This window comes from Lactuca virosa, chromosome 2 (genome assembly GCF_052849685.1).
Source record: "Lactuca virosa cultivar CGN04683 chromosome 2, Lactuca_virosa_CGN04683_v6, whole genome shotgun sequence".
Lineage (NCBI taxonomy): Eukaryota > Viridiplantae > Streptophyta > Magnoliopsida > Asterales > Asteraceae > Lactuca > Lactuca virosa.
In genome coordinates, this window is record NC_136427.1 from 93,750,619 (window position 1) to 93,767,753 (window position 17,135).

At 36.8% G+C, this 17,135-nt stretch overlaps 3 protein-coding genes across 5 annotated transcripts; 2 read left to right on the top strand and 1 right to left on the bottom strand.

Annotated features, from left to right (window-relative positions):
* The first annotated feature begins 4,161 nt into the window (after nt 1-4,161).
* LOC145159294 (uncharacterized) lies at nt 4,162-7,928 on the top strand. Of its 3 annotated transcripts, none has more exons than XM_079078234.1 (6): nt 4,162-4,388; nt 4,592-5,671; nt 5,745-5,937; nt 6,073-6,292; nt 7,004-7,130; nt 7,535-7,928. In XM_079078234.1, the coding sequence occupies exons 2-6, from the start codon at nt 4,778-4,780 to the stop codon at nt 7,814-7,816; spliced, it is 1,716 nt and encodes a 571-aa protein (XP_078934360.1). In that variant the 5' UTR covers nt 4,162-4,388; nt 4,592-4,777; the 3' UTR covers nt 7,817-7,928. The 3 variants fall into 3 exon arrangements, with proteins under 3 accessions (XP_078934360.1, XP_078934361.1, XP_078934359.1); XM_079078235.1 differs by having other exon boundaries at nt 4,162-4,311; XM_079078233.1 differs by lacking the exon at nt 4,162-4,388 and having other exon boundaries at nt 4,398-5,671.
* A 3,089-nt stretch (nt 7,929-11,017) lies between these two features.
* Nucleotides 11,018-13,788, top strand: LOC145159292 (Tetratricopeptide repeat (TPR)-like superfamily protein). The gene has a single exon (XM_079078230.1). The coding sequence runs from the start codon at nt 11,090-11,092 to the stop codon at nt 13,649-13,651; it is 2,562 nt and encodes an 853-aa protein (XP_078934356.1). The 5' UTR covers nt 11,018-11,089; the 3' UTR covers nt 13,652-13,788.
* A 486-nt stretch (nt 13,789-14,274) lies between these two features.
* Nucleotides 14,275-16,734, bottom strand: LOC145159293 (Tetratricopeptide repeat (TPR)-like superfamily protein). Its single transcript, XM_079078232.1, has one exon. It carries the CDS (start codon nt 16,679-16,681, stop codon nt 14,612-14,614), a length of 2,070 nt encoding a protein of 689 aa, XP_078934358.1. The 5' UTR covers nt 16,682-16,734; the 3' UTR covers nt 14,275-14,611.
* Nucleotides 16,735-17,135: the final 401 nt, after the last annotated feature.

Genomic DNA, 17,135 nt, shown 5'->3' on the forward strand with positions numbered 1-17,135 from the left:
CATTTCAAAGGTTGATTAAGGGGTATGAACTCACATGTAGTGAGTGGTTCTGACGTGTGGTTGGAAAAGGATTGTAGAGTGTCAGATGTAACCTTGAGCACACAATGATCCTAATAGACACATATAGACATGTATGTATATGAATTTAGTGTATAGACGACTAAATAAGAAGGGTAACACCCTTATTGGTTAGGAAACTCTAAGATTTATGGGATACAATCACATATGATTGCATAACTAGGGTATATGGCCACCCTATAGAGTTTACGGTCAAAGAGGTATGACCATTGGATTTTACGGTCCAAGTGTTCACGGTCCTTGGAGTTTACGGTCCAAGTGTTCACGGTCCTTGGAGTTTACGGTCTTAGGTGTTTACGGTCTTAGTGCTCACGGTCCAATGACCTTACGGTCATGGAGTTCACGGTCTAAGGAGATTCAATCGTAAACTCATCAAATCTTGCACAAATGATGGTTTTCAAGAGCTTCATTCGAAGGCATCAGATTCTAGGGACCATGCTTAGCCTTAGGAAGAGTAGAGGCTATAAGAACACCCTTTATAAGGGTTTACGGTCTATGAAGATTCATAGACCGTAAACTCTTTTGTTCAAGTAAAGAGTGATGATCTTAAGTCCAAAATGAAGGATTGTAACTAGATTCATGAAAGGGAAGATGATACTTACGGTTTTGAAGGCAAAGAAGGTGTTTTCGGTCCAAAACACAACCGTGTTCTTGAGGATCTTTGATGATCTAGATAAAATATGAAACCCTTGGATGAATCAAGAGTGAAACATGGATTTAGGAAGGATCTAACACACAAAGAAGGAATCACTTACTTGTTCTTGAAGATTTGGAAGCAAAAGTTTATGCTTTTTGAGAGAGAATCGGTTCTAAGGCTTGAAAGAGGGAAAAGAATGGCTGAAGTGATCACCCTCCATATATATAGGGATGGGTTTACGGTCACCATGACCGTAAACTCATTGGTCTTGACCGTAAACTCCCTTTTTGAGGAGGTTTACGGTTGCAGGCAGTTAAGAAGTTAAGCTGCTATTCCCAATCTCTTATTCCTTTGATGTACTAGGGTTAGAACACTCAAAACAGGTTCCAAACAGTGATGACTGGAAGCCAAATGAGTCTAACACTGATAGGTTTAATTAATTAAACAAGCTTGGAAATTTTTGGTTGTCACATCATCCCCCCGTTAGAGGGAATTTCGTCCTGAAATTAGATTTTAAGCAACTAAGTTATTACAAACAATTAAGTAAAAAGATGAGGATATTTAAGTTTCATTTGATCCTCGCGCTCCCAAGTGAATTCGGGACCTCGCTTGGCATTCCAGCGAACTTTCACTATCGGGATACGGCTTTGCTTCGTCCTTTTGACCTCTCGGTCCATGATCTCTACAGGTTCTTCCACGAAGTTGAGGCTCACGTTGATCTCGATCTCGTTGAGTGGGATAACAAGAGTCTCATCGGATATATGAGAGCTTGGAGGTGGTGGTGGTGAGTTTGGTCGGCGATTTAAGGTGGTGGTAGAGCGACAACTTTTGAGGGAGGCGACGGTTCTAGATGGTTGCAGTGGTGTGTGGCGGACGTAGGTGGTGGCAGTTGGTGGTAGAGGTGGTGTTGAAGTTTATGAGTTCTTGAAGATTCATGAGAGTTTTGAAAAAGTTTGAGAGAGTTTGAAAGTTTTTTTGAAGTTTGAGTGTATCAGATCTAGTGTTTAATGGGTGTAATGTTATGAATGTATGTTGAAAAAATTACCCTTAATGAAATTGTTCTTAAATAGTTCTTAACCTTTGGTGGTTCTCATTTGAACCTTTATATATATATATATATATATATATATATATATATATATATATATATATATATATATATATATATATATATATATATATATATATATATATATATAGGCTTAGGTTATTCTATTCAAAGTAATTATTGTGTTATTGTATGCATAAATGTAGGCCAATCAATTTTACTTATTTTAAGAAAGTGATTAATATATATTATTGAATTAAATATAATTGAAAAATATCATCTAATTTAATTACAAGGGTATTTTAGTCAATTAATATAGATTTAATAAAGGAAAATTGCATATTTTAAGGGATCATAGATTCTATTAATTTTAAAAATCCGATTTTACGAATTATAATTATTTTAATTCGGACATTCTGACAGAATATGTTTATTTATTTAATTATTTACTCAAAAATAAAAATATTCTTGAACCATAAATAATAAAAATATTCTTGAACCTAATTCTTGATCATGACTTTAAGAACTTCTTGTAGAATAACAAATTCTTGAACAATCAATTGAAGAATAAAAACAAAAAAATACATTATTTCTTATAAAATACGGGTAACAATTGTTAAGAATTACATTTATTGTTAAAGAATAAAACTAAAAAAACTTTCAAAACGGGAAAGAAAACATAATCTAACATCGACACTAATACATTCTAAAAGAATAATGTTGCTTAGAATCACTTTCAATTTTGTGGTCCATTCTTCAAGCATCAACTTCTGTGAAAACAAAATCAAATTGTAGTTTAGATTCCAATAATGCATTAGCAAATGAAAAATAAAAAACTAAATTCCTTTGGAAAAATATGTGGACTTGTGAATTGCACCAAAACCAATAACCAAGAATTGTAGAACATGCATAAATCAGTGAGAAAATATCCATACTCCATTCCAACATAATTAGAATTCATGATTTCATTCCAACAGAATTGGAATTCGTGATTCCATTCCAATAGAATATAAAATTTAGTATGAACATGTAGAAAACTATCTCTAAGAAACAGATTAAAGTTCACATTAATTTTAATGAACTGAACTAAAATAAAGTTGTAAAAACTTTGTTCTGCTTAATTGAGTTAATATCAACAGAGACATGTGGTTTACCCGGCTAGGGACTTAGTTGAGTGTAATTTGTGTTTCTGCTTCGATTCCAACCAATGCAAGTTGTAAGCAGTCGACTATGACAAAGAGAGGGAAATCGGCGAGCAATCGACTGTGACAACCCACCTCCACCTTCTTCTTCGTCTTCTGCAATGACCACACACTATAGTGTGTGTTTTTCATCTTTCATGTCGATCACCTCAAAATCAAACAACACAAACATCCTTTCCATTCATCATTTTCAGTCAAGAGCAATAAAAAAATAAAAAAATAAAAAATAAAAAAGAAGAAGAAGAAGAAGAACAGAGGAGCTGCTGAAGCAGACCCCCAATCTCCTGACCTACTACGATCGGAGCAACAGCCCCCCCCCCCCCCCCCCCCGATGCTTCCATTCCTTTTTCCTCTTCGGTCCAGCCAAGCACCGAAGGAGCCTCCTTCCTCAATCGCCAAGCGCCTCATCACAGAACACACCAAGAACGACGAGGAGTAGACCCAAAAGGGACTCGCCGGAAATCTGTTGTCCCATCCACCTATTCCATTGGTCTGTAATTTGTTGATTCGGAGCGAAAGGGTTAGAAATCGGGAATGGAAATCTGGGATTGCACCCGTTTCTCCCACGATCGTTCGATTCGATGGTAAGGGTGTGAGGCTGATTTATGAAGGGGATAAAATTAGGGTTAGAAAAAGTCAACTAGATATAAACCTGGATAAATTAGGTTAAAAGTCAATATCATGATTATAGGGATTATTTTTGGAAGTTATTAATCATATTACTAAATTACCCTTATTTATTTATTTAATTATTTAATTTTGATTGGCCCACATTTATACATACAATAACACAATAATTACTTTAAACACCTGAACCTTTCTCTCTCTCTCTCTGTATATATATATATATATATATATATATATATATATATATATATATATATATATATATATATATATTAAAAACACTGAAAGAACAAAATGGATAGTTTCTTCATTTTACATGTTTTTAACGGAGACATTTATACAGTAACTGGCTACAGGACCAATGCTGATGAATTTAGAAGCCATGAAAACCATTCAGATCAATTTTTCTAAAATAGGAATGAACCTACATAAAGATGTAAACACATGGACGAAAACTGTAACTTATCTAATTATTTCGAAAAATGCGTAAAAAATAATATTTCTTTTTATTTACATTAAGAAATAATTATTTTATAAATTTTTTTAATCATTCGGTATCGGTACTCCACTTCTAGTTCCTTCTGTAGTATCATAGATGTATTTCGACCACCAGCGGCGACACTGAAATTCCATTTGCTAAAGATAAAATGCAAGTCAACGCAGGAGCGCTGGAGCAAAGCCATTGAGTCACAAAACCGTACCACTTGCATTTCTGGAAGGTACAACAATTTCTGCGAAAGTATGTCGTAATTTTGTAGAAACCGGATGAGAAGCAATATCAAACAACAATCTGTATGTAAGTATGTTTAATTATAAAAAAAGAAGAAGCTAAAAATGCTTTCACACCATGACTCATGTGCATATATGTGATATAGTTATATATATTTGGAAATCCGTTCCCTATAAATCCTAATTCATATCTGAATCCATCTTCTTTCCTTGACTAATGCTATGGATGTTGACTTCTCATCATTCTTCTTTCCACAACAATTCCATCAGTTTACGATTTCGGAGATTAACTTAGCAACCCTTAACTTCGACGAGTCATTGATAATCGGTCATGGGGGGTTTGGCATAGTTTACAAAGGAACCATCACTAATGGGTCAACTCATTTGGTTGTGGCCATTAAGCGCCTGGATTCAACCTCTAATCAAGGAGCAGCAGAGTTCTGGAATGAAGTTCAGATGCTTTCTAAATTAAGACACTGCCACTTAGTGTCTTTGATCGGTTATTGCAATCATGGTGAAGAGATGATCCTTGTTTACGAATATATGCCCCATGGAACCCTTGAAGATCATCTTCACAAACTTCAAACTCCTTTATCCTGGATTCGACGACTGAAAATATGCATAGGGGTTGCTCGTGGCTTAGATTATCTTCACACTGGCACAGGTATTAAGCATGGTGTTATACATCGCGATGTGAAAACTTCAAACATCTTGTTAGATGATAATTGGGCTGCAAAGATTTCCGATTTTGGATTGTCCAAACTAGCTCCTATAAATCAACCTTTGACTTATGTCAAGACTTTTGTGAAAGGCACTTTTGGATACCTAGATCCAGACTATTACGCAACGGGTAGGTTGACAAGAAAGTCAGATGTGTATGCGTTTGGGGTAGTATTACTTGAAGTCCTCAGTGGAAAACGAGCAGTGGATACAAGTCTTGATGAGGAGCATTGGGGTTTAGTAAATTGGGCTCAAGAATCTATGAAAGAAGGTAGACTAAAGCAAATTGTTGATTATACTATAAGAGTGGGAGTGATGCCTAAATGTTTGAAGCAGTTTGCACATCTTGCAAATCGGTGTGTGCATAACAATCCAAAGCAACGGCCTACAATGGCTGAGGTTGTGGCATGCCTTGAGTCTATACTAGTCTTACATGAGAAAGCCACAGCCATGTCCATGACAAGTTTTTGGGGTAGAAGGTTAAACTCTTTGGAGTTATACTTTGATACTGTTGGAGGTGAAAATAGAATCTTACGCAGGTTTGAGTTTGAAACTATTAATGCTGCAACTGAGAATTTCGCTAAGGATAATAGAATGTTAAGATGTAGCTTGGCTCCATTCATGTACAAGGTATCTTATATAATTACATTATTTTTGGGTTTCGAAAGGATGCTTAAAACTCAAACGTGGTTTTTCTTCTCAGGGAAAGTTACAAAACGGACGAGGAATATCAATTGCTAGAATAGGTGGTCAAGATTATAAAAACGAAGTGTCATTAATGGTAAAACTTGAGCATGAGAATTTGCTTCCATTGCTTGGGTATTCCATTGAAGGAAAAAAAGTATTCCTTGTCTATGACTTCGCATTCTGTTCCAATCTACATCTCTCGATATTTGGTATCACTTCTCTTAAAATATGGATTTCATGCTTGGAGTCTATTAGAAAACAATCAACCTTATTATATGTAAAGTTTAAGCTGAAATGAAAGATTAAACTTGGCTAACATTTTTCTTGATGATATGTCTTTGTAGGACTTTTGGACTGGAATAAGCGCAAGAAAGTAATATTGGGTGTTGCTAGGGCAATTCTTTACCTTCACCAGCATGATGTAATACATGGTAATGTCATACCTGGAAACGTTCTTTTAGATGAACGTTTCCACCCCAAACTGTCAAATCTTGAGTTCTCAAGGTGTTTAACAACAATAAACGAGGCTGTTTATGTCGAAATGGATGCATTGTGGGAGACCTTGTAAGTACACAACCATTCATTTAGAAACTGTCAATCTTCGGGATTCAACCCTTCAGATGTTCTTGAATTTTCTAAAACTAGATGATTCAAAATCATTCAGTTCTTCATTTGGCACAACAATTTTTTTCTTTTATTGGGTCCATTTAGGAAGGGAAGTGTTTACACATCACATGTCATGGTTTCCTGTGAAGAGTACACTGCTTATTTGTAAATATTAAGCATAAAGAATGGCTTGATTCCTCATACATTATTCCACATTGTCAAAAGATATATGACATGGTTTCGGTTCACTTTAAGTGCTCATGCATTTATAACTAAGAAAATGGTTGAATGAAATGACTATTAAGTATTAACAAAATATCAAGAGTATTCCCTTAATAGTGATAAGCATTGTAAAATCTTGTCAACCATTACCAATTTTTGATTGATAAAGATGTTGCTATAGGTATATTAGTGAGCAAGAAGGTAATCTCCATTCTCCAATTTAACTTCCCCGAATAGGTATAAAAATTGAGTTCATTTAGGAAGAAAGTCTTTACAATAGTAATTTAAGCGACTTACCTTCAACTTTGTAGGATCTAAATTATCTTTCATGGAAAACCTAATTTGATATAGAATACGTGTGCGTGTGTTTGTGTTCTCATTTTCCTTCACAAAATTTGAATGATTTGTAGTAATGGTCGAAGCTAATAATATCTGCATATGTGACAGGGAATATATCGCACCAGAACTGCATAAGCATAATCGTCAGTCAGCTAAGGCTGATGTGTATAGTTTTGGTGTCTTGGTTTTGGAAACCACAACTGGGAGTAGTATTTACAACTGCTTAGAACGAAATGTAAGTATGATTATCGATGATCAGATTCTATGATGATAGAATTGTGCATCTGTACTATCATTCACACCCTATATATTAAAAAAAACACACACACACACACACACACACAAACATATAATGCTTTTTGAAATTGACCCAATCTTTGAAAGGAATTTTCATACAAATTTATCAACCTTTTTCCACATGTAACCTGACTTTTAATGTGATTAGGGATTTCTGATTCTTACAAAAGTTTTAAATCATGGAAAAGCATTTTGGTTATTCTTTTTCCTTTTACGTTTTGTATAATGTCTTAATTTTGTGGCGTGAGAGAGAAATGTTATATGATGGTGTTACGTTTTTGAGAAATTCAAACGGACTACATGTAATAAGTGAAGTATAAAAGGTATGTGAAATTATTGTAGGTTTGGAAAAAATGGATGGAAGGAACATCTTCAAATATACTTGATCCAGGAATTCATGCCAATCCAAGCTCCATAACAAGATTCATCCACATCGGGTTGCTGTGTGTTCAAGAAGATGCAGATAAAAGACCAACAATGGAAGAAGTTGTTGGCATGTTGACTAACAGTTCATCCCTCACCCTCCCTATACCAAAAGAATATGTGCCACCAATAGACTATAATTATAGGGCAGTTGAGAAGTTCATATCAGAGTTCCGAAGATTCCTTCAAACCCATCAATAGACTCTTAGGATCAAAGAAATAAGATCTTGTATTGTATTATAGGTCTCTTATTTTCTTTTTTGGTTAAACAAAAACCGGCTCTTATTTATCATAATATTTTGAGTTATTATGATGTTGAAATATCTTGTAGAACACTAACCAAAGTGCATTTCTTAAAAGTTATGATCATGCAAGTAGGTTCACGGGCTTCAAGGGACAGTGGCTTTTTGGGGGGTTAGCCAAAATCTAATTGAATTTCAGGAACAGAGAGCAGAAGAGCTGAAAAAAAGTTAGTAATGTGAAGAACAGAACAACATGATTATAATCATATAATAAGATAGCATACTAAGTTTATGGTTTATCATCATCATTGTAAAACCTAGCGTACATCGCTATAACTTATTTTGATTTGTTCAGATGATATTTGGATGAACAAAGGATACAGAAATAACAGAAGGATCGAGCATCAAGATTGTTGTGCCAATGCAGAAGGATAACCCAATAATTACGAAGGAATGTAGAAGAATTAACAATTAAAGACCCAAGAATGATTCTTGTATTGAATTTGTATGTGTTTATGCGATATAGAGAGCAGAACACGTAAAACTGAATTTTAACTCTCCTGTACGTCTAACTAAATGGTCAAAAAGTCACTTTGACTTTTCCCATATTTACAAGAACAATCCCTAAACTCGTCCATTGTTTACATATTTGACCCTAGACTTATTAGTTTTAAGACACATTTCTACAAAGATAATTAGGATCCCCAGTTACATGTGAGGCTCCATAACAAAGGAACTATATAGACGTATTACAATCCCCAATTGTGCGATGTTTACGGCTGGTTTGATGATCTCTTGGCTCCCGAGGCTATCTTAGGAGTGGTGCTTTAGGTGCTATGGAGATTTAGAAACGAAATGGTGTCCGGTAATAAACTTTCTTCTCGCGAGGTTTTGTCCCGATGATTTTTTTTTGTGGTTTGTCAATAAAAACATAAAGGTTAAGGCTTTATGGAACGATTGGCTCCAAAACCCCTTAATGGCTTTACCTTTGTAATTATTTTTTCTTTTTTAGCTTCTTGCTAGCTCTAATATATTCAGCTGTTCTAAAAAAAGATAAGCACTCAAGGTGGTGAAACAAATAAGGATCGGAAAAGTGCACCAAAAGCCTCCCTGAAGAATGTTTCAAAATAATCAAGCAAAGAGAAGATAGTTCATCGTAAATCGGTATTACGACGATAATTCAGTAAACTTTTTAAGTTTCAAAATGTTTGCCTTGATGTTTAAAGAATTATTTTGGACAAAAATACAAAAACGATCATTGTGGTTTATAATTTTCTTTGGGTTCGGTCTAAAAGAGTTTTAACTTGCACCGGTGGTTCAAATTTGGGTTTTGTTTGTGGTTTTGGTCCGGCGATGTAACAAATTTAAAAATGTCAGTTAAGTGTACCACATGCATCCCATGCGAAGGCAATTTCGTCTTTTATTGTGTCACTCTCCTATGAAGTTGGATGTCTATTTATTTAACCAGTTAAGTCTTTTTATTTCTCCATGTTGTGCTTATATGAATGGTTAGTGTTGATAAAGTTTGCAACTTTATCACTACTTGAGGTCCCAAGAGCAACATATGTTTCACGACTTATAGTTTGAGTTGATGCTATGCATGGAGTTTTGATCCTATTTCTCGCCATTTTGACCTAACTTGGAGTGTGACATGCATTGGACATGCATGTCTATAAAGCAATGATCTTCATGGACCTTCTGATTGCTAAGAAGCTTTCTGGAAAGTATGGGTGTTGGGCTTAATGGATTATGAGTTTCATCAATTGACTTGTTTTGTCTAGAATCCATGATGCGTTGGAAAGTTTCATCCGCGTTTGTTTTGTCGTGTGGTTGCCACGGTGCGGTGACTGATCGTTTACTTTGACCATTGATAGTTGACTTTTTAACCAAGTTAACGTTTGGTCAATTTACTAGTTTTAGATGGTAGACTAAGGTTCAACCTTTTGTGTTTCTTTAGGTGGTGTGTAACACCAGCCTTCCAATCTTACGAGTTGTGGTGTAGTCTACTTTGATAGAGAGGTGAGTCTTCTCACTATACTATATAGGATACTAGGTGTGATTGTATGTTTGTTTGTCTTTGTGACTTGCATGAAAGACCATGGTTGGATCATGGCAGGAAAGATTGCAGATGGGTTGTAGCATCGAAAGTGTATATAGAGAGAAAAAATAGATTTGCTCATCCCTCATCTTTTTTGCAATTGATGCAGAACCTGGTGGCGTGTCGCGTTATGTTATTCCCACTCTCTTAACCAATTAACAAGTCTAAAAAAACGAATCAATAAGAAGGTAATGGAGGTGGGTATGTGAAGAAGATGATGCATGAGGTCATTCCTAGTGGTGTAAGGTTTGTAGAAACGATGGAGGTTGATACAGAAGGGTAATTGAGGTGATGGTTGGTGTGTAGTTGGAGGTCTGCAAATTTCTGGGTTTGTAAACTGGGAACCAAATCTTCGATTGTGTGGTGTATGTATATGCGTATGTGAGGAGCAAATGGTTAATGGATGAGCTGGGTTTGGATTTTTGAAGAAGATGAAGGTGTTGAAGAAGATGATGATGATGTTATGGTGGATGAAGAAGATGATTTAGGGGTGTTTGAATTTAGGTATGTAAATGAAATATGCTTTGTAAGATAATCAGAATCAAAAGAAACCTTCCCTTCCCATTTTCTCCCCTGTGGTATGGATTAATGTTTACTTTTTTCGTGTTTTTTTTCCTTAAACTACATATTACAAGGATTTAACTAGTATAATGAACATGATTTGATTTCAAGATATTGTTCAAGTGAATCTTTCTACCTCTATAACCTAGAACACAAAAATGGAAGAAATATTGGGATTATGAAGAACTGCATTTTAGTATCATATAGAGAGAGAGAGAGAGAGAGAGAGAGATAGAGAGAGAGAGAGAGAGAGATGTGGCCCCAAATTAATTAATTATTTTCTTTTTTCTTTAAATTAAAATGAAAAAACATAAAAAATATATCAGAAAGTGCATTTTAGTCTTTTCAGATTTCCAAGGGACCAAACTCATAAGCAAACATAGTCAAAAGGACCACGAATCCAAAAGAGTCTGGGTTTAGATTAAAACCCCAAAAAAATACATAGCACAAGGTTTTTATTTGTGCATTTACAATTTAAAGATATTATTTTTCTTCTTTAAATATTTATGAACTGCAAATCCCCAATATTTGAAGTGCTTTCTGTATAATGAAACAACCGCCGCCGGTCATAGTATGCGCCACCGTTTCCCAACCCCACCACATTTGAAACGCCTCCACCACCAGCTGTCGGCCTTCTTCACAACCGCTGCTCACGTATTCGAAAAATGCAGCTCCGTAACCAAAGTCAAGCTTCTTCACCAACAACTCACAGTGAATGGCCTTGCAGCCTCAGACCCTACGGCATTACAAAAAATCGTGGGTATGTACATCTCCTGCGACGCCCCATCACACGCCCTTGTTACCCTCTCTCGTATACCGCCGTCACCGTCGTCTGTGTTCTGGTGGAACTCTCTTATTCGACGTGCAGTTCGTCTCCGTTTACTCGACCACGCTCTCGAGCTTTATCACGGTATGCAGTCCCTTGGTTGGCGTCCTGATGGGTACACTTTCCCTTTTGTTCTCAAGGCCTGCGGAGAGCTCCCGTCGTTCCGTCGTGGCGTGTCATTTCACGGAGTTGTCTGCATTCTTGGGTACGAGAATAACGTGTTTGTGGGTAATGCGTTGGTGACGATGTATGGTCGGTGCAGTGATTTGGATAGTGCCCGCCAGGTGTTCGATGAAATGATTCTTAGTGAAATTACAGACGTCATCTCCTGGAACTCAATCGTTGCAGCTTATATGCAGAGTGGTGATTCAAAAAAGGCACTCCATATGTTCTATCGAATGACAAAAGGAGAAAACCAGCTTCATGCCGATGCTGTAAGCCTTGTTAACATCTTTCCTGCTTTAGCTTCTGTTCAAGCATCGATTCAAGGGAAGGAGGCTCATGCTTACGCATTGAAAACCCAACTCATTAAAGATCTGTTCGTGGGTAATGCCATAGTCGACATGTATGCCAAATGTGGATTAATGGATGACGCAAACAGAGTATTTGAGCAAATGGAATTGAAAGATGTAGTTTCTTGGAACGCCATGGTTACAGGCCATTCCCAGATCGGTAGATTTGAAGATGCTCTTGGTTTAATTGAGAAGATGCGAGAAGAGAAGATTGAGTTAAATGTGGTGACATGGAGTGCTGTGATCTCTGGTTATGCTCAGAGAGGCCATGGCCATGAAGCTCTTGATATTTTCCGACAAATGGTATTTTCGGGTTCTGAAGCCAATGTGGTCACTCTAGTCTCCCTACTTTCTGGCTGTGCAAGTGTTGGGTCATTACTTCAAGGTAAGGAGATTCATTGCCACGTCATCAAAAAGATTCTGAACATCAAGAACAACGACAATGGAGATGAACAAATGGTAATCAATTCTCTCATTGACATGTACGCCAAATGCAAATCCATAGATCTTGCACGTAAGCTTTTCGATCCGATCCTACCTTTAAATCGAAACGTTGTCACGTGGACAGCCATGATTGGTGGGTATGCTCAACACGGTGAAGCCAACGACGCGTTAAAACTCTTCTCACAAATGGTTAATTACGAAAACACCCCCACAACACCAAACGCCTTCACAATCTCATGCGCGTTAATGGCATGTGCACGCCTTGCCAATCTAAGACACGGTAAACAAATCCATGGTTACATCCTGCGAACCCAATTCCATTCCGATGTTTTATTCACCCATAATTGCCTCATCGACATGTACGTAAAATCCGGCGACCTCGACACCGCGCGTGTAGTTTTCAACACCATGGAACAAAAAAACACTGTCTCATGGACATCGTTAATGACCGGATACGGAATGCACGGTTACGGCCACGAAGCTCTCCGACTCTTCGCCGGAATGAGAGATTCCGATTCCGGTCTCCGGATCGACGGTGTAACATTTTTAGTCATTCTCTACGCGTGTAGCCATTCCGGTCTTGTAAACGAAGGAATGGAGTGCTTCGACGCCATGACGAAGGAATTCAAGATTGTGCCCGGGGTGGAGCATTACGCGTGTATGGTTGATCTTTTCGGGCGGGCCGGGCAGTTGGAGAAAGCCATGGAGGTTATCGAAACCATGCCCGTGGAGCCCAGCCCGGTAGTGTGGGTTGCTTTACTCGGGTCGTGTAGGGTCCACACAAATGTGAAGCTAGCGGAATACGCGTGTGATAAGTTATTAGAATTAGGGTGTGAAAACGATGGGACGTATACACTGCTTTCGAATATATATGCGGATACGAAACGTTGGAAAGATGTTTCCAAGATTCGGTTTTTAATGAAAGGTTCTGGAATCAAGAAAAGACCAGGGTGGAGTTGTGTTCAAGGGAAGACGGGTTTGGTGACGTTTTATGTTGGGGACAAAGATCATGCGAGATCGGATGAGATTTATGATGTTCTTGGTGATTTGATTCATAGGATTAAAGAGCTTGGGTATGTTCCGGATACGAGTTTTGCTTTACATGATGTGGATGATGAAGAGAAAGGTGATAATTTGGTTGAACATAGTGAGAAATTGGCTCTTGCGTATGGGATATTGACCACGAGTTGTGGTCAACCGATTAGGATCACGAAAAATTTGAGGGTTTGTGGGGATTGTCATGTTGCGATGGTATATATATCCAAGATTATTGATCATGAGATAATATTGAGGGATTCGAGTCGCTTTCATCATTTTAAGAACGGATCGTGTTCTTGCAAAGGTTATTGGTGAAGAAATTATAGTTGGTTATGCCGTGGTATACTTAGCAAAAACAGTTAAAGGTTTAGTCTTTAACTTTTGTTGTGTGAGATTTTTAGTTATAGTTTTTGTGTAGATTGAGCTTTTCGTAAACACACAGTTTTATGTCATTATTTTTCTTGATTTACATCTCACATGATGATCTTGGGACTATAAAGAGTCATCATGTGAGATGTATTACTACATATTCAATGAAAATCCTCCAAAATCTTAAAAAAGAAGATTCGATAGAATCCTTCAATTGCTAAGGGAAAAAAATAATTAAAACATAGCTTATTTATTTACGTTTGTCGTCATTTTTTTTTGTCTGTTTATGAACTAAAGTTGATTTCTTTACTAAATTTGATTTCTTTGGTAAAGGTTTAGTAACAAATTAAAACATGGCTGTATAAACCGATAACAAATCCACTATGTTCTAATTTTTTATATAATCGTATATTTTTTAATATAAAAAGATGATTAACCCAAATTTTTATTATAAAATAAACAAATTGAACTACTTTGATGCATTATTTAAATACTAGTTTGAAATTGCCCAAGACTCTACCTAACTGACTTAAGCTCATTACAAAAAATAAATAAATAAATAAATCATGTCATTCTAAAGTAAGCACATTGTATATCTTGTATAAAGTTCAGCTATCATCAAGTTGATGTATCTACAAAATGGTTATCCAACACACAGTTATGTGATCATCTAGGTTGTTGGCATAAGTGTTCAATACTCGCATTAAAACTAAAACTCCCACATGCAACTCAAATCTCACATCTTTCTACAAAAGATACCACCAATGGGGTCTATGATGTAAATTAGGTATGACAAAAGTGCTCAATACCCATAAGTAGGTCAATCCATATTGGAACTTTATGGTCAATCCATATTGGAACTGAAACTCTGACACTGCAACTGCTAAAACTCAAAAACTCACCTCATCACGTGGCTATCCTATCATAATTCGTGAGCTCAAATCGGTATGGGACCAATGGGTTCATTTCATTAAGCCGATCCGCAGCCCATTTCCCAAGCCTCTCATATCCATACTCATAACACGCATCAAAAACCCTAATCAACATAGACACAGTCGGATCAAATGGCATTTCTTTAACAAACTTCTCAAGTTCACCAATGTATCCATACCTCCCATACAATTCAATCACCAATTCATAATGCTCCAACCGTGGTATAACACAATACTCACTACTCATTCCATCAAAACACTCCCTACCCAAATCAACCCTACCCTCACATACACAACCAAGCAAAACCCCTTGAAATGTGGTATTATCCGGTTTTAACCCTTCATCTTTCATCATCTCAAAAAGATCAAGAGCTAAATCACCCCTTGAATTGTGACAACATCCCAATATCATAGAGTTATAAAGAAACAAATCCCGTGAACATGTTTCTTTAAAGACCACAAGTGCGTAACTTAAACAACGACATTTTGAGTATGCATCAATCAAGGCTCCTTTTGTAACAATGTCCATAATGTAACCATTTCTAACTAAAAACCCGTGGATTTCTTTGGTTTGATGAAGGGCGAAAAGATTCGCACACGCAGCTAAAATGGTTGCAAGAGTGTGCTCATTTGGTGGGGTTTCTTCTAGCATCTTCCAAATGACTTTCATCACTTCTTCACTTCTTTGATGTCGTGCATGACTTGTCAAGATTGAATTCCAAGAAATGTTATCCCGAAAGTGGCTCATTTGATAAAACCACGATCTACAACTTCTCAAGTCTCCACATTTTCCATACATGTTAAGAAGGGCGTTGCTGATGAAGAGATTAGAGTTGAAATGATGCCTATAGACATATCCGTGAACTTGTTTCCCTAACTCAAGGGATAAAAGGCCGGAACATGTGGTTAAGATTAACATGATTGTGACATGATCGATAATGATGTTTGATTTGGTTGTTAGATATATGATTTCTAAGGCGGATTCCCATTTGTAATGGCGGGTGTAGCCATTTAGCATAGCGTTCCATGATACGATGTTTCTTTCAGGCATTTCATCGAACAGTTTCCGTGCGTGTTTGGTTTGACCATTTGTGGCATATGCTGTCACCATTGAAGTCCAGGTGATCAAGTTTTTTGCATTTGGCTGGTTAAAGATCTTGTGAGCACTATCGAGATCTCTATGTTTTGCATAAATGTCAATGAGAGATCCTGAAACTACCAACGTGTTTACCAGGTTTGTTTTGATGGAAAAAGAATGGATTTGGAGAGCTTCATTGAAAGCAGAAATCTTTGAGCAAGCTAGAAGGGCATTCGAGACTGTATAAGCCAATGGCATAACATCATTCCTTCTGACCATTTCAAAAAACATAACTATTGCCTCCCTCTCTTTGCCCATGTCGTAATACCTCCTGATAATCACATTCCAAGAAACCTCATTTGGGTTACGAAGCTCATCAAACATTCTCTTCGCATCGCTCAAAAACCTGCATTTCCCATAAACATCGATAATGGAACTCGCGATAATCACATTCGCACAAAACCCATACTTTACGACTAGTCCATGTATTCCCTTAGCAAAAGAAATTTCCAAAAGTGAACCGCAACATCCCAAAGCGTTAGCAAAACTAACCTCATTCCATGGAAACCCATCATCCTTCATATCCAAGAACAAACCTAATGCCTCCTGCGCTAACCCATTAAGCTTATATGCTGAAATTAAAGCATTCCAGGACCCACCATCTCTCTGAGGCATTTCGTCGAATAGTTCCCTTGCATCTCTCAAACACTCGCATTTCCCATACACCTCAATCGCCCTGTTCAATAAGAAAATTGGTGGTGTTGGATTGTAGGTAATTAGATGGGATTCGACTTTACGGGCTTCGACGATGGCACGTCTCGAACCACATAGACTGAAGAGGGATGCGTATAGAGAGAAGTCGAAGGGGACCGTAGATTCATACAAGGTGAAAACTGCTTTGGAGAGGTTGTTGAGTTTTAGATAGGTGGAGATTTTGTTGGTTAAGGTTTTGACATTGGTTCCCATGGAAGATACAAAACTGCCCTGCGGGCATTTGCAAATCAACACAGTCGCAAGAGTTTCGGATTAAGGTTTAAAACTTAGTAAATTGAGGAATCTAATCTTTATATATATATATATATATATATATATATATATATATATATATATATATATATATATATATATATATATATATATATATATATATATATATATATATATATATATAGAGGAAGGATCATTTGATAACTCAAAGTTTCCCGAGAACCCGAGAACCAAACGAGAGCCGTTAGATCAAAATAATAGATGGTTATGATGTTTTGTGGCATTTTTGTAAATAGTTAGGAAAAATAAGACATGGGGGTAAAGAAATTGAAATGAATCAGGGACATTTTAGGAATAAAATAATTATTTTAATTCCCCTGATTAAACATCTCTCTCTCTCTCTCTCTCTCTCTCTCTCTCTCTCACGGCGTCG